We start from the raw sequence: 18408 nt of genomic DNA on the forward strand, positions 1-18408 counted from the left end.
GCTTAGAGGGAAATTTATAGCTTTAAATGTATATATTAGAAATAAAGAAATGCTCAAAATCAATGATCTAATAATAAGTTTCTATCTCAAAAAGCTAAAAGAAAAGCCGATCAAATCCAAAGAAAGTATTTTTTTTAGAAAAGAAATAAAGAATAGAAAATATTCAATAAAGAAAATAAACTAGGCCAAAAGTTGGCTCTTTGGAAAGATTAATAAATTTATACACCCTTACCATGAGAAACATGAGAATAAGAGAGAAGACACAAATTACCAATATCAGGAATGAAAAAGGGAATAGCACTATAGATCCTACCGATGTTCAATAAATAAGATAGTATTATAACCGACTTTATGGCAAGAAATTTGACAATTTAGGTGAAATGATCAAATTCCTTAAAAACGCAGTATACCAAAACTGATACAAGAGTAGAAAACCTGAATATTCCAATATCTGTTTTGAAAATTAAAACTACTATTAAAAAACCCTGCCACAAAGAAAACTCCAGGCCCAAATGACTTCACTGCTAAACGTTCCCAAACAATTAAGGAAGAAATATACCAACTTAACCCAAAGTCTTCAGGGGAATAGATATCAGTATCATTACTTTACTGTTATACAGTCGGTTTAATCCTAAGCAAATAATTTCCTACAGCAATTTCAGTCTCAGACATGCAGCGTCTGTGGGAGGCACTGAGGACACTGGGAATAAGGGGGCCTCTTACCATCCTCGTCCGTCTGGAACGTGACCTCCTTGCCCTCCTTGCGCCCCTCGGGGTTAGTGAGGACGAGCCGCACGTGGACATTCCGGTAGGGCAGTAGGTTCTTGATGGTGTAGCGGCTGACACCCTGCTCTATCTTCACACATTCCCGGATGGTCTGGTTGTGGCTGCTGCCCAGGGTGTAGTGATAGCACAGGGACACAGTGTAGGTGTGGCAACGTGTCACGTTGTAGCCCAGTGGTTCCCACTGCAGGGTCAGCTGGCGGGCCTGGATCTCAGCAAAAGCCAGGCCTTTGGGGGCCCTCATGGGCTCTGGGCAACCCAGGAGGCAGAGAGAAAAGGTAGAAGAAATGGGAAAAGAAGAGTAGATGGGAGAGAAAACATCATTCAGCTGACTGATATCAACCTTCCTTTGCCCCCAAGAGTCCAAGAGACCCCCTAGAAGAGCAAACAGTGAGTAAAAGTGTGTTTGGAGTCAGGCGGGGCCACATCTGAATCCTGGCTCTGCCACTTGCAGCTGGCAACCACTGGCTAAGCTGCTTCACCTCTCTGAGCTTTAGTTTTCTCAACTGCAAAATGGGATAATAGGCCTTACCTCATAGGATGGCTGTGAGGTTTAAGGTAATACATGCAAAGCATGTGCAATAATGGCTAATACACAACAGGCCCTCGAAAATTTTAGCTATAATTTTTTTAATAATACAGTTCACCTCCTATTTCAAGATCGTGCTGGAGGACATCAAGACAGTCTGAATCAACCAACTGCTGTATTTTCCTTAATTTATTAATTCCAAACTTGTTCTAAAACAGCTTATAGTAATATATACGATACAATAGTATAGAGAAGTCAGGATGATGGGGGAAATGAGAGGCAACTAGTTAAATAATGCCAGAGAATGTTAGGAAAATAGAAATGCATGTCATAAGGTTCTATGTGGAGCTAAAGATAAGATTCAAATTAGGTGGTGAGTTTCCTGGCTGCCAAAGCAAAAAGGGAAATACAATCTGTTAGATGATGATAATGATGATGATGATGATAATGGCTGTTAACATTTATTAGAGGCTTTGTATGTGCTAGGCATTGTTCAGAGGCTTTAAAATGTTTTATCTCATTTAATCCTCTCTGTAATCCAATAGACAGGTGCGATTATTAGCCCTGTTACACACATGTAGAAATGGAGGCACACAGGAGAGATAAGTAACTTGCCTACAGTCGCACAGACAGTAAGCGGTAAAGCTGGGATCCAAACCTGGACAGGCTGGCTTCAGAATCCATATTCTTAACCACCACTACCCTGTCTCCCCATGAGGAATTCTCTGTCCAAAAAATAAAAATAAATCACACCAATGCCTCTGGAGAGGCAGCTACCCCAACACAAGGGAGGTGTATATTACTGTGCTTTACAGCCTCTTGATGATTCCATAAAACCAGAAAGTTATCCTCATTTTATAAGTAAAGAAATCAAGGCTTCTGAAGCAAAGCCAGGATGGAGCCCGGGGGGGCTCAGACCCCAGTCCTGCATCTGCATTGACCAGCTGTGTGATCCTAAGCAAATCTCTGGGCCTCAGTTTCCTCATCTATAAAATGATGGAAGAAGCCAAGATTACTAATGATCCTCTTCTCTCTTGCCCCCTGACTGTGCAGGTTCTGTGATACCAGCAAAGTTTCCCCAGTTAGAGGACCTCAGGACACACCTTAATGAACAGGAAAGAAAGCACTATTGCTTGGCCTCTTAAGATCATTAAGTATGACCCTATTATCTTTTTTTTTTTAATTTTTCTTTTATTTATTTATTTTGGCTGCGTTTGGTCTCCGTTGCTGTGCACGGGCTTTCTCTAGTTGCAGCAACTCTTTTTTTTTTTTTTTTTTTAATGTCTCAGAATCACTCATTTGCTTTAATGAACACTGCTCACACAGTGGTCTCAAAGAAACAATGCGAATACTACCATCAATATGTTACTAAAACTGTTTTAAAGTATCTCTTGCATATACTCTCCCCTTTTGCCATCATATAGATATATTTGTACTGCATCTACACTGAGAGAACATTTGTCCATTACATACATCACCCTTCCTTGTTTAGTGCCCTTCGGTCTTAGGTTTACAAGTAATGTTATGTTTCACACCCTTTGCAGTCATAAACACATGTCTTTCTAGACATTTGTTAATCTGAAATGGAATCCTCAAGACCTCATGGAAACCATCTTCCCTTAGCTCTCACATGTTGATAACAGTCTATATCCTTTATATGTGAAAGTCAATTTTGCTGGATATAAAATCCTTGGCTCCCATTTTCTTTGCTAGAATATCTTTAAACATGTCACTCCATTTTCTTCTTGCATAAAGCATTGCTCTCAAAAGTCTGATGAGAGGGATTTCCCTGGTGGTCCAGTGGTCAAGAATCCGCCTTCCAATACAGGGGACACGGGTTCGATCCCTGGTTGGGGAACTAAGATCCCACAGCTGAGGGGCAAGCCCGCGCGCCTCATCTACTGAGCTCCCGTGCCTCAATGAGAGAGCCCACCTACCACAAAATACAGAGCCCACGTGCTCTGGAGCCTGTGCAACACAACTAGAGAGACAAAGCTCGCACGTCACAACTAGAGAGAAGCCCACATGCCTCAACACGTGCTGCAGCTAAAATCCAATGCAACCAAAAAACAAAACCAAAAAAACCCTGTATATTAATTTAGATATAATTGACATTATAAGATTCAGTCATTTCATCCATAAACATGACATATCTGTTAATTAATCCAAGTCTTATTTTAACCTCCTAGTAAAGTTTTAGAGTTTTCTTGAAACAGACCACACCCTCCTCCTTAAGGTTATTCTCTTTGGGGGAGAAAGATGGCTGCTTTTTTTCTTTTTAATATTTATTTATTTATTTATTTAGGCTGCGCTGAGTCTTAGTTGCGGCACACAGAATCCTTAGTTGTGGCATGCGGAATCTTAGTTGTGGTATGCATATGGGACCTAGTTCCCCAACCAGGGATCGAACCCAGGCCCCCTGCATTGGGAGTGTGGAGTCCTACCCACTGGACCACCAGGGAAGTACCAAAGATGGCTGCTTTTGTAGATAGAAGCTCTGTTTCTTATCTTTTCCTAATTGGCTGCTTTCACCATATTGGAATGCTATTGGTATTGTGTATTTGTGTTCATTTGTTGTGTCCTACCTTTCCTAGACACACTGAATGAGATAAAAATGGGGATGTGAGAGAGAGAGATGGAGCTGGAGGTGGAAGGGGAGCCAGATGGAGGTGAGACTTGGGAGGTGAGAAAGACAGGGCTTCAGCCTGGGTTGAACTATAACCAGGTCGGAAGATGGAGGGACCAGTTTGGGGGCAAAGGCATTATCCCTCCTCTGTACAAATGCAGCAACTCTTGGTTGAGGTGCGCAGGCTTCTCATTGTAGTGGCTTCTCTAGTTGTGGAGCATGGGCTCTAGGCGCGCGGGCTCCGTAGTTGTGGTGCACGGGCTTAGTTGCTCCACGGCACGTGGGATCTTCCCGGACCAAGGCTCGAACCCGTGTCCCCTGCATTGGCAGGCGGATTCTTAACCACTGCACCACCAGGGAAGCCCCAACCCTATTATCATTTTTATACGATTAATTTGCTCAGGATGCTGTTTACAAAGACGATGCAAAGAGAAACATCAGGCTGCTCTTTACTTGGGAATGCCTGGGTAGGTGGCACAGCTTTAGACACTGGTCCCAAGGACAGCACAATGCAAGTTTGTTTCCGCCCAGGAGCTTTCCTTCCTTCCCTGGACCACAGGCAAGAGGCAGTCTCCAGTCATACATCAGACCACCAAAGAGAGATTTCAGCACATGCTAAGAGCAAGGCCCACCTCTTGACTTCTTACAGAGAGCCTGGCTCTCTTCTCCCCACAAACAAGGCAGACCCGATCCCCACCCGACAAAAACGTTAAAGGGCTGGCTCCCTGCTCACTGCAACCTGAGGGTTGCTGGCTGCAAGCCCACTTACCACACTTGTGTTTTCTCTCCCGTTCCTGGCCCACAGAGATTTTCCTAATGGTTTTCTATATAGTTTTGTTTTAACCCATCGTTCTTATGTGTTTGGAGAGGAGTGGGAGGATTCTGTGTGTGCTCACTCCGCCATCTTGTTCAGAGATCCTTGCTTTATTTCCTGACTTTCTGGCTCTGGTCCTGGCTGCCCGATGTGTCCTGTCCCAAGGTGTCTATGTCTATGTCTATGTCTATGTCTATGTCTACTAAAGCCAAGTACCATGGCTTTATTTGCGCTAGTGAGAGTGGATCTCGTTTCCCTGCGGCTCTGCTCACACCATCCCACCCCCGGGAACACCTGCTCCACATTCTTTGCCATCCTTCCAGGTTTGGCCAAAGTGCACTGCTTCCTTCACCATCCGGCAGCATTTAGAGAAGGACATGAAACGTTAAATATAAACCAGTAACACAGGCTGGGTCGGAACTATGACCAACAAGACTGTAAGTGTCCCATCCAAAAAAGGGGCAGCTGCCACTCAGTTCCAGGTGATATCGCCATGCAGGACTACAGGCTCAGGGTTGCCAGATCCTCCCATTTCTTAAGAGAAGCCAGAAATTCCAATTTGTGTGTGTGAAATCTCCAGATTTTTAAATACTGGCAACCTACTCAGGTTTCTTAAAACCACTTTGCAGGGCACAAAATGGTAACCTCTAACTTGGAGGATGAAACTTTCACCCTAGTGCTTGGGTATCTCATTCTCCAACAGCTGTGTTAGCCCCCATCCACCTCGCTAGAAGAAGGGGTCTTTGAAAAGAAAGCTCACTTTTCTTTCTCTCCCGACCCTGAACAAATCTGGGCAGATCCAGCGGCTCAAATAGTTTGTTGACTAAAGGCTGATATGTTGATTGAGGGGTGTGAATTCATGAGTCTCTCTGTGTTTCCAAAAACCATCTGGCACCCAGATACACTCTCTTCAGCTGCCAGCACACACTGGCAAAACAGAACTTGGGGACCTCAAAGCCCCATCTCTCTAAATTCCATATGGCTGTAGGCTACTCAGAGATCAAAGGTCAAAACGCACATTAAAACAAGAAGGTTAACAGTTAACATCTGTTAAATTAGGCCAAAATGTGTTGATTTTAATGATGTTAAGGAGGATTCAATAACCCTGAAACATTAACTGTTTCTTGAGGAAGGGGCTTTGGAGTGGGGTCGGGTGCTCCAGAGTTCAAATCCTATCATCTCCACCTCTCATTAGTTCTGTGACTTCAGGCAAGTGATTTAACCCCCTTTTGAACATCAAGTTCCTTGACTAAAAAATGGAGATATAATAACACCTACTTTGAAGAGCAAGTGTGAGAGTTACATGAGATGGTCTAACTTATAGTAGTTAATTAATTAATATGTACACTCTAAGGGTGAGATACACCCTTATATACAGCAGCACCCTTTATAGTAACAGTATAAATTAGTGCAACCATTTTTAAAGCAATATATGTCAAAGTCCTTTCTTAAACCACCCCTGACTACTCGTCTGAAAGAAATAACTCAAGGAGGAAATAAAGCACGATAAGCACTAAATTTTTCAATACAGTATTATTCACAATAATAGGAATCTAGAGACAAATAGCCCAGCCATATGGAGACACTCAGTGGACTCCTACAGCCAATAAACATAATTATAAACAACATAACACATGTAACAACACCAAGAAAAGGAAGCAGAATACAGAATGCTTTCTACATCCCAAAGACAAGGGTGTGAAATGTGTACTGTATGCATGTGGGCAGAGATTTGAAGAAGGCAGGAAAACTAAAACAGCTGTTGGGCTAGGATGGTGAGATTTAGAGTGATTTCTTTTAAATGCCTTCTACTGACGTTATATTATTGTTTTTACATTAAATAATATTGTGGGAGTGGAGTTTCATGGGGACCAGGGAGATGACAACACAGCTGGCCAATAGCAAAACAACTATGGGCCAAGGCACCTAAGCAAGGAGGGGTGGTGATGCCAACGAAGAGAAGGCAGGGTGAGTTGTCCGGCTCCTGTCTGCCTGGTCCCTGCCCCAGGTCCCGTCCCGGCCAGCCTATGTAAAGTGTTTAGCAGTGCTGGCACAAAGTGGGCACTCAGCCCACAATGGCAGCTGCTGCTGCCGTTCCTGATGGTGTGGTCGTGACGGTGGTGGTGGTTTCAAACACTAGACTGGAAGGCAGGACATTCAAACTTTAGTTCTGACTCTGCTACAGACTCACTGCGTAGATTTGGGCAAGTGACTAAATCGCTAAATCTCAGTTTTCTCATCTGTGAAATGGGAACGAACAACAGCTGTCACCATAAAACATGGGTTCTTAACCCACTGTATGATCTCAGGCAAGTGCCTTCCTCTCTCTGGGTTTCATCTGTACACTAAGGAGAGTAGAAGAGAGATTCTCTGTGGATCCCCGGCTCTGATTTCTGTTATTCCAAGTACTTGACCAGAACTGGCTTTGAAGAGTTAAAAAACACCATAGCAACAATAATTGTCATTTACTGAGTGCTTACTGTGTGTTAGGCACTATACTTCACAGGTATTTAATGCATTTGCATGCCATTACCTGCATTTAACCCAAAACACTGGAAGGTCCCACGGTTCAGGCTTCACTGCTTTTCTCTTTTCCACCTACACTTATTCCCTAAAATCTAAGGACTAAATCAGGGGTTCTCAACCTCAGCATTATTGACGTTTCGGACTAGATAATTCTTTGTTGAAGAGGCTGTTTATACACTGTAGGATGTTTATCAGCTTCTCTGGCTTCCTCTACCCCTTAGACGCCATTAGCACCCCACCCCCAGTTGTTACAACCAATATGTCTCCAGACCCTGCAGATGTCTCCTGGGAGACAAAATCACCCCCCAGTTGAGAACCACCAGCATAAGAGATCTCATCCAGTCTCATGGATGTAAATAGCATCTACACCATGTCTATACTGATGACTTTCAAATTTATATCTGCAGCCCGAACCTCTTCCCTGAACTCCATACTCGTAAATCCATCCACCTGATAGATATCTCCACTTGAACGTCTAATAGGCATCTCAAAGTGAACATTTCCAACACAGAACTCCTTATCTACGGCACCCCATCTACTACACCTGCTCCTCCCGCAGTCTGCTCCCTCGCAGTAAATGATAACTCCATCCTTCCAGCTGCTCAAGCAAAACACCTTGGAGCCAGCCTTGACTTCTATTTCCTTCTCTCACTGCACATCCAATCCATGAACAAATGCAGTTAGCTCTACCTTCAAAACAAACCCAGAAAATAAACCACTTTTCACCACCACCACCACTACTTCCTCCCAGCTCCCAGCCTCCACCATGTCCCAGCTGAATTGTTGCATAGCCTCCTCACTGGTCTCTCCTCTGGTCCCCTTGCCCTCCTGGAATCTATTCTCCACAAAAGGACCAAAGTGATCCTTTTAAACATGGTAAGTGATGTCATTCCTGCTCTCCAAACCCACAATGGCTCCCCAGCCCACCCAGCATAAAATGGCTCTGAGTCCCATATCCCCAGCATGACTTTGACCTTCTCTCCTGCCAGCTCCCCCTCAGTCACTAGACCACAGTTCTACTGGTCTCCTTGCTGCTCTTCATACATGCCAAGCACGCTATACAGACTTCCTTGCTATTACGTCTGCCTGGAATGCCCCTTCCCCCAGCAATTCCTCCAGCTTCCTGCGTGGCACTGTCCCTCACCTCCTTCAGGCCTCTGCTCAAATGTCACCTTCTCAGCAAAACGGTCCCTGAGCCTTTTTGAAATGACAATTCTCCTGCCCCCACACTCCATCCCCCTTCCTGCTTTAACCTTCACAGCCCTGGTCATCTGACCATCCATATATTTCACTTGTTTACTGTCTCCTCCGCCAGAATGTGAGTTCCATGCAGAGCTCCGGCATGAGGAACTCACTCACTAGTGGCTTTTGTCTGTCTTGATCGCAGTCTTATATCCTTAACAACTAAACAGTACGTGACACATAATAGGCACTCAATAAACATGTGTTGAATGAATCTTCACACCTACCCAGTATGGTAAGGATTATTATCATTCCCATGTTATAAAACAAGGGGACTAAAGCTTGGGGAGGTTAAGTAACCTAACTCAGATCCCTCAGCTAGAAAGTAACTTCCACTGGAATACTCTTACCCAACACCCAAGGGTCTCTCTAAATATGGCATTAAACTATATTTTAGATGGTTCCCGGATCAGCTTTTTAAAACACTTCAGAATACTGATTGGCAAAAAATAAATAAACCTCGACCTAAACATGTAGCTTATCCAAAAATTAACTCAAAATGGATCACAGACTTGCATGTAAAACTATAACACTTTTTTTTTTTTAAAGGAGAAAATTTGGGGGCTCTAGGGCTAGGCAAGGAGTTCTTAAACTTGACACCAAAAGCACAATTCATAAAAGAAAATTTTGATAAATTGGCCCTCATCAAAATTAAAAATGGTTGCTCCGTGAAAGCTCAGGTGAAGAGGATAAAAAGACAAGCTAAAAGCCAGGAGAAAATATTTACAAACTACATACCCAAAAAAGGACTAGTATCTAGAATGTGTAAAGAACTCTCAAAGCTCAACAATATACAGTGAATAATCCAATTAGAAAATGGGCAAGGACAGGGACTTCCCTGGTGGCACAGTGGTTAAGAATCTGCCTGCCGTATATACAATGGAATATTACTTAGCCATAAAAAGAAACGAAATTGAGTTATTTGTAGTGAGGTGGATGGACCTCTGTCTGTCATACAGAGTGAACTAAGTCAGAAAGAGAAAACAAATACCATATGCTAACACATATATATGGAAACTAAAAATTAAAAAATGGTACTGATGGACCTAGTTGTAGGGCAGGAATAAAGATGTAGACATAGAGAATGGACTTGAGGACACGGGGTGGGAGGGGGAAGCTGGGGCGAAGTGAGAGTAGCATCGACATATATACACTACCGAATGTAAAATAGTTAGCTAGTGGGAAGTAGCTGCGTAGCAAAGGGAGATCAGCTCGGTGCTTTGCAATGACCTAGAGGGTGGGATAGGGAGGATGGGAGGGAGGCTGAAGAGGGAGGGGATATGGGGACATATGTATACATATGGCTGATTCACTCTGGTGTACAACAGAAACTAACACAGTATTGTGAAGCAATTATACTCCAATAAAGATCTATTAAAAAAAAAAAAAGGAATCCACTTGCCAAGGCAGGGGACATGGTTTCAAGCCCTGATCCGGGAAGATCCCACATGCCGCGGAGTAACTAAGCCTGTGCGTCACAACTACTGAGCCTGTGCTCTAGAGCCCACGAGCCACAACTACTGAGCCCGAGTGCCACAACTACTGAAGCCCGCACGCCTAGAGCCCGTGCTCCACAACAAGAGAAGCCACCGCAATGAGAAGCCTGCGCACCGCAATGAAGAGTAGCCCCCGCTCGCCACAACTAGAGAAAAGCCCGTGTGCAGCAATGAAGACCCAATGCAGCCAAAAATTAATTAATTAATTTTTTTTTTTTAATGGGCAAGGACATGAATAATTCACCAAAGAGGATATACAGATGGCAAACAGCACATGAAAAGATGTTTAACGTCACAAGGCATTACAGAAATGCAAATTAAGACCAGGATAGGCTATTACTACACACCTCTCAGAATGGCTAAAATTTTTTAAAAAAATAATAATAATGACAGCACCAAATGCTGGCAAGGATGTAGAAAACTGGATCACTCATATATTGCTGGTGAGAATGTAAAACAATACAGCCTCTCTGACAGTTTCCAATAAAACTAAATATGCAATTACCATATGATCCATCAATTGTACCCTCAGGCATTTATCCCAGAAAAATATGAAAAATTATGTTCATGAAAAACTTGTAAATGAATGTTCATAGCAGCTCTACTTGTAATAACCAAAAACTGGGACCAGTTCAAGTGTCCTTCAACAGATAAATGGTTAAACAAACTCTGGTATATCCAAACCATGGAATACTACTCAGCATTAAAAAGGAATGAACTATTGATTTACACAACAACTTGGATGAATCTCCAGGAAATTACAATGAGCAAAAAAGCAAATCTCAGTGCCAAGACAATTCAATGGGAAAAGAATAGTCTTTTCAATAAATGGTGCTGGAACAAGTGGACATCTGCAAGCAAAAGAATGAGATTGGACTCCTACCTCACACCATACACAAAAATTCACTCAAAATGGATCAAGGACCTAAATGTAAGAGCTAAAACTATAAAACTCTTAGAAAAAAATAAGGGTAAATCTTCGTGACTTTGGATTAGTCAATGTTTTTTTAGATATGACACTGAAAGCACAAACAAAAGAAAAAAATAGATAACTTGTACTTCATCAAAATTAAAAACTTTTGTGCTTCAAAGGACACCATCAAGAAAACTAAAAGACAAACCACAGAATGGAAGAAAACACTTGCAAATATAACTGATAAGCGTCTAGTATCCAGAACATATAAAGAACTTTTACAACTCAATAATAAAAAAACTGAACTTAAAAATGAGTAAAGGATCTGAATAGACATTTCTATAGAGAAGACATATAAATGGCCAATAAGAACATGAAAAAAGTTCAATATCATTAACCATCAGGGAAATGCAACACCACAATGAGACACCACTTCATACCCACTAGGACGGTTATAATCAGAAGACAGATAATGACAAGTGTTAGTGAGAATGTAGAGAAACTGGAACCCCCATACACTGCTGATGAGAATGTAAAGTGGAGTGGTTGCTTTGGAAAACAGTCCAGCAGTTCCCTAAATGGTTAAACATAGTTACCATACCATGTATATATATATATATATATATATATATATATACATATATATGTATATATATATATATATATATATATATATATATATATGTATATATATATATACATATATATATATACACCCAGGAGAAATGAAAACATATGTCCATACCAAAACCTGCACTTTAATATTCATAAGAATACTGTTCATAATAATCAACAAGTATAAACAACGCAAATGCCTACCAACCGATGAATGGATAAGTAAATTATGGTATGTCTACAAAACAGAATATTATTCAACAATAAAAAGTACTGGGACTTCCCTGGAGGCACAGTGGTTAAGAATACCCCTGCCAATGCAGGGGACGCGGGTTCGAGCCCTGGTCCGGGAAGATCCCACATGCCGCGAAGCAACTAAGCCTGTGCATCACAACTATTGAGCCTGCGCTCTAGAGCCCGCGAGCCACAGCTACTGAAGCTCGCGCGCCTAGAGCCCATGCTCTGCAACAAAAGAAGCCACCACAATGAGAAGCCTGTGCACCACAAGAAGAGTAGCCCCCGCTTGCCGCAACTAGAGAAAGCCCGTGCACAGCAACAAAGACCCAACGCAGCCAAAAATAAAATAAATAAATTTATTTTTTAAAAAATACTAATGCATGCCACAACATGGATAAACCTTGAAAAATTGTGCTAAGTGAAAGAAGCCAGTCACTAAAGACTACATATTGTATGATTCCATTTATATGAAATGTCCACGAAGAGGCCAATCTATAGAGACAAAAAGTAAATTACTGGCTGCCTTGAGCTGAAGGAATTAGGGGGAAATGAGGGGAGGGGTGGACTGCAAAAGAATACAAGGTTTCCTTTGGGGGAGATGAAAAATGTTCTAAAATTGATTGTGGTGATGGTTGCACAACTCTGTGAATATACTAAAAACCATTGAACTGTACACTCTAATGAGTGAATTGTATGAGGTGTGAATTATATCTCATAAAGCTGTTACCAAATAAAAAAGCCGATTCAAAAGGTTATACACTGTATGATTTCATTATCTATATAACATTTCTAAAGTGACAAAATTTTAGAAATGAAGGACAAATTAGTGGTTACCAGGGGTTGGGGGTGGAGGAAGGGACAGAAATGATACAAAAGAGCAAGGAAGGATCCTTAAGCTGATTGAACTGTTCACTATCTTGACTGTGGTGGTAAATACACAAAGCAACCAACACATATGAGAAACTGTATAGAACTAAATATACACAGATACACACAAATCAGGACAAATGAAACTGGGGAAGTCTGAATAAGATCTGTGGATTTTATCAATGTCAGTATCTTGAGTGTGATTTACACTACAGTTTTGCAAAATGCAGGAAACAGGGTAAAGTGTATAAGGAAATCTCTCTTATATTTTTTCTTACAACCGCATATGAATCTTCTATATCTCAATAAAAATTTAACAACAACAAAAACACTGAAATCACAGAGTAAGAAAATTGTTCTGTTGTCAATTTCTCTTCTGATTAAACAATAAAGTCTCCCCTAGTGCAGGTGTGCCATTGTGCGTAACAGCTGCATTACCCTTTGAAACAAGCAAAAGCAGACTTCAGGCTCAATTGCCCAGACAAGAGAATCCAGCTAGAACTTAAAAACACTTTTATTTTACGGTGTTTAGTTGTTTGTTTTATCTAGATGATATAATGTAGAATTAAGAACACAGATTCTGAAGACAGCCGGTCAAGTGTTCCAATCCCTTACTGCTCTGCTGCTTACTAGCTGTGTGACTTTGAGCCAGTCACTTAACATCTCTGTTAATAATAATCTGTACAGAGGTTACAGATTTTACACCTCATCTGTAAAACGGGTATGACAAGAGTACCTAGATCATGGTGTTGTTCTGAGTTTTAAATCAATAAATGACACACACACAATATATGTATAAATGTCCATCACAAAGTGAAATGTTAGCTATCATTATTTTCTTTACCATAACTAGGATTGAGGGAAGGTCACGATGTTTTAGAAAGTTTTAGAAGCACAGATCGAGGCCATACTACCGCTCGGAATGTACCCTTCGTCCTTCGGTTGCCCTGAGTCCATACCCGGGTATCTGGAGGAGGGAGTGGAGCCAGGAGGCACCCACCTGCGCACTTGGTGCGGCTGACGAGGGGCGGCCCGGGGCGGCCGGTGCCGCCGTCACCGGGGCGCGTGAGCAGAACGCTGATCTCGTACTCTGTGTCGGGGTCGAGGTGCCACAGCTTGTAGGTCTGCAGGCTGACCGCGTGCACCTCCGCCCACGGGCCGCGCGCCATGCGGTACTCAATCTCCTTACGCACGATCGGCCCGTCGCCAATGATGGAGTTGGTGTTGAGCTGGATGATGAGGTAGGTGGGACCAGCGCGCAGCAGCTGCGGGGGCGCAATGGGGGTAGGGGGCTCTGCAAGGAGATGGGAGAGAGACGGAGCCCACGGATGCCGCTATGAATCCCTGGCCCTCAGCTCCTCACCCCACCACACCCAAAAGCCCAAGAGCCCTCCTGTCCCCCCAGGCCCCTCACGCAGCCCCCAAGCCCTAGACTAAACTGCCTCTCCCCACTAAATCCCCAGGCCCTAAGAAGCTCCCCACTCCAAAAGCTGATCCCGTCCCCACCCCTCAGCCTACACCCTCTCCCTCACTCCCTTCTGAATCCCCAAGTCCTCGCCTCCAAGGACTGACCGCTTGCCCGCTCCGGTCAACCCTAGGGCCCAATAGCCAGATCCCGCCTCGCCGGGCTCACACCTTGACCCAGTCCCCACGCGGGCACACCTCTCAGTCACATCCCCTCACCTCCAGTCGGACCTGATCGCGGGTGAGATTGTGCCCTCCGCAAGCCCCGCCCCGCGGTCAGACCACGCCCCCGGTCAAACCCTTCCTTCCCTACCCGTCCATGGGCCACGCCCCTTGACAAGACTCCGCCCCCTGGTAGAACCTGCGCCCCCACCCTCCGCTCGCCCCGCCCCTCGGAAGCCCGCCCTCTGCAAGCGTCCCCGAGCTCACCTTTGACGATCAGCTCTGCGAAGTTGGAGACGCCCACGCCACGCGGGGCCTGGGACACGCAGCGGTACAGGTCCTGCTCCGCGCGGCGCACGGCGGCCAGCGGGAAGGTGGCCAGGAAGCGCCGGTGGCTGATGTGCCTCACGCCGGCCGCGGGCACCAGTGCCCCGCTTTGTCGCTGAGCGGGGAGAGGGGCCAATGGGTCATGGGCGCCGGGGAAGAAAGGTCCAGATCTCGCTGTGACCCGGGCGAGGGGAGTGGTAACTGTCCCGGCCCCATTTAGCCATCCCTACTACACAGGGACATTTGGGGTTCCTGGAACCAGCTCTGCCACAGGAAGGTGTGGGTCTGATTAAGGGAATGTGGTCGCTCTGCCTTTGATGGAAGGTGTGGTTGGAAGATCCTGGAGCCGCTCTCTGTCCTCGGGGGATGGGACACCCAAGAGGGCAGAGCAGAGCCTAGGGAGAGCCAGGACGCATGTGTATGGGTGCTGGAGAATAACGGAAGGACTCAGAATTCCGCAAAGGAGCCAGAACTTTTCATAAGAAGTTGGCCAAGGTACCCCCGCACTCCCACCCCACTCGCCTCACCTGCAGAAGGAAGCGCTCGGCCTCCGCTGCTCTGCCAGCAGCCATGCACTGGAACGAGGCGTTCTGGCCCGCGTTGACCTCCACGTCGCCCAGGCGGGAGAAGTGCGGGGCCTTTGCTGCCGGAACAGAGCCTTGGCGTGAGCTGGGCTCGCGCCCCCTGTCAGCAGGAGCCGCAGCCGCCCGTACCCCTCACCCTGCACCCCAGTGGGCTGGGACTCACCGCAGGGGTAGCTGAGAAGCAGGATGTCATCTAGGCCCATGTAGCCCCTGCGGTCTGAGGAGATGAGGGCCTCAAACAGCACCTGGGGGAGGTGGGAGGGTCCCTGTCATGCTGACATCCCTCCAGCCCTGCCTGGGGAGATGCCCACAAGAGCCCCCTTTCAGCTGTGCTCCAGCCCCATCCTCCTCAACAAGCAGCCCAGCTCACAGTTACCCTCCATACCAAGCCAGCTTGTTGTGGGAGGGGGTGTCAGCACCCAGAGCTAACAAGGTCAAGGCCAGAGGTTCCATCCCAATCCTGGACAGTTACCTTCAAGCCACAAAACTTCCCAGCCAGACAGGGTTTCCAAGTCAGCACTATTCCAACTCACCTCGACCCCAACCATAAACTATTCCTAATAACAATGACCTCTGACACTGAACCAGACTGAACCATCACTGAAGAACCCAATGCTGACCACAGACTGGCCACTGACCTTGACCACAGACTGACTCCTGATGCTGAACACAAACTAATTCCAACCTTGGCCACTTGCTTACTCTGATCTCATGCTGACACCCCTCTACCCACACCCCCAAGCACAGACTGACCGCAGACTGAACCCAGCCCACCTGATATTCATTGGGCCAGAAGGTGCTGACAGCCAGCTCAGCCTGGTGCCACTGGCGGCCGTGGGATCCAGTCATATTCCAGACGGCACTGCCCAGGGGACCCCCATTGACACGCACATAGATGCCCAAAGTGCCCGGGCTGTGCCCATCCCGGCTGTACAGGAAGTAGCTGAACTGCACACAGTGGGTGTCGTTCTCACTCAGACTCTGGAAGATGACATGGGCCCGCTGGCCTGGAGCATGCTGGGAAGCATTGACCATCAAATAGGAGCCTGGAAAGAGAGGAGGAAGAGGCAGGAGCTGAGAACTCAGGGGAGGACCAGGGTCAGGTGGGCACAGAGGAGGAGGCAGAAACAAAGGACTCCAGGCATTTGGACCCATCTGGAGTCAGGGGCCTGAGTTCTGGTCCCAGCTCTGACTCACTGGGTAAGTCCCTTCATCTCCCTGCGTCTGTTTCCCAAAGTAAAGACTTGGAGCAGCAAAAAAAACACACAAATCTGGCTGTGCCAAAACCCCTTTCTGGCTCCTCACCTCACCCTTTATGACCTCAGTCCAAGCTTGTGCTGATCCACAGCTTTCCCCACATTCTGAGCTGTCCTGCGAGGCAAGGACTAGGACATTCATCTCAGGAGTCAAGAGTCCAGCACATGACAGGCCCTCAAAGTCCACCTCTTCAGAAGCCCTCCCTCTCCATCCCTCTATGGGTGTCTCTCCTGGCCCTTGAATCATTAATAAAGTATGTATCGCTCTCCCCACCAGCCTGTGATGCCTCAGGGCTCCGCTGTGTCCCCAGCACGGGTCTGCAAGCTGAATGAACTTACAGAACAGAGATGGAATGAAAGGGCTCTAACTTCCCTTCCAGCCCCCACCCCCTCAATCTAAACTCCTGGGATACAATTCTCTTGATTTCGAACCTGGAGAAAGGCAGCCCTGCCCCTTCCCCAGAGATCCAAGCTGTATGCTGGGAGCGGGGGAGAGGGGTGGAGGGGGAAAGGGGGCTGGACTCCTCAGGACCTGGCTGGGGGATTATGGCTTCCCTTCTGTGGGGAGAAGGCCCCAGCAGCTGCTAACGGGGTGCCTGCAGCCACCCAGGGCCGCCTCCCCCCAGTCCTGGCTGCCTGCCCACACAAGCCCATTCAGATCCCAAACCACGAGGCTCCCTGCTCCAGGAGGGCTCTCCAGGGACTCCGCTGGAGGGAACCGCATTCATCTCTGGGAGCCAGAAGCCTGTGAAGAAGGCAGCTCCTGCATCAGTCCTGGTGGGGTAGTAAACAAAACTCCAGGTCCCCATTCCCACCCAGGAAGGGGCGCATCCCAGCGCCCGCACAGTCCCTCTCGGCCCACTCCTCCATCCTCTCTCCTCTCCCTGGGAGCAGCTGTGTGTGTGCTCAAACTGACACTTTGTTCTTGCCTCTCCCTCCTACTCCCTCTGCCTCTCTCTCTTCTTCTTCCCTAGTCTTTTCTCACTCTGCATCCCTCCTCTTCTCTTTCATTTACTCCCTTCATCCCTGTCACCCCTCCTTCTCCTCTCTCCTGCTCTCTGACTCTGAGTGTGAATCTCCCTCCTTCCTCCTCTCTCCACCTCCAACTCTCTTGCCCAGAATGTGAGCACCAACACAGCAGAGAGACTGTCCATCTGGCTCACCACTGCAACCCCAGGATCCAGCCCAAGGCCCACACTACATACAAAATTTCTCTCCCCCTTTTGTCACTGGGTATGTCTCTGCTCGCGTGGGGGACAGAGAGAAGCAGAGCCCACACAGGGTGGTCAGGACTGTAAGAGGTGAATTCAAATCAGCTACTTGTACCCGAATGCTAACCTGTACCAGGCCAAGGTATGGAATCGGCCCGCTCAGCATCCCTGCCACAGTGGGCCCCTTGACAGATCACTGTCACACAGGCCAGACTTTGATACCTGCCAGGACAGAGGTCAAACAAGGAGCTGAGAGCCCTGTGAAGGCGGAGAGGAATGCCCCAGGGAGGGCACAGCGTGAGCAAATGCACAGAAGAGGGGAGGCAGGGGGTCCTCCGGGAGTCGAGGCGAGGGGCAGGAGCCCAGGCTGCGGAGGCTGCCTGTGCCGGGTCGTGGAGGGCCTCTCTCCTGCTGGCTTCAAGTCCTGGTCCCACAGTGAGAACCTTTGCTGCCCCTCCCACACACTCTTGACAGCAGATGCGATCTCGGCCATGCTGTGAGCTGAGCAGCAAAGGCCCTGGGCCACTACTGTGACAGGGCAAAGGGGAGGGGCCATAGGCTGTCCCATTCTGGGTTCCCTCAGCAAGCCCTTTTGGTCCTCGCACTATGCTATGTCCTCCGACTCAGCCTTCATCAGTAATAAAGGTGATAATTTGGCCTCCACCTGTCTTATCCTTTTCTTAATCCCCAGTTGCTTCTGTACCCAGTGAAGAGGGGTGCTAGTAGTTGGAACCCCTCAAATATCTCCAACAATAG

The 18408-nt window shown here is 46.5% G+C and overlaps 1 protein-coding gene across 5 annotated transcripts in view; it reads right to left on the reverse strand.

The window, feature by feature from the left end:
- The window catches only part of PTPRU (protein tyrosine phosphatase receptor type U), an 83014-nt gene that overhangs the window by 47960 nt on the left and 16646 nt on the right, over positions 1-18408 (reverse strand). For 4 of the 5 annotated variants that reach the window (XM_061184599.1, XM_061184596.1, XM_061184598.1 and 1 more), the window contains 6 exons: positions 15960-16231; positions 15349-15430; positions 15129-15244; positions 14542-14716; positions 13649-13942; positions 724-1032 (listed from right to left, as the gene is read on the reverse strand). In XM_061184599.1, the coding sequence (XP_061040582.1) occupies positions 724-1032; positions 13649-13942; positions 14542-14716; positions 15129-15244; positions 15349-15430; positions 15960-16231 (1248 nt within the window). The remainder of the gene's footprint in view (positions 1-723; positions 1033-13648; positions 13943-14541; positions 14717-15128; positions 15245-15348; positions 15431-15959; positions 16232-18408) is intronic. The other variant, XM_061184600.1, reaches the window with a different exon arrangement.

The sequence above is a fragment of the Eubalaena glacialis genome, chromosome 3 (genome assembly GCF_028564815.1).
Source record: "Eubalaena glacialis isolate mEubGla1 chromosome 3, mEubGla1.1.hap2.+ XY, whole genome shotgun sequence".
In the NCBI taxonomy this organism is placed as follows: domain Eukaryota; kingdom Metazoa; phylum Chordata; class Mammalia; order Artiodactyla; family Balaenidae; genus Eubalaena; species Eubalaena glacialis.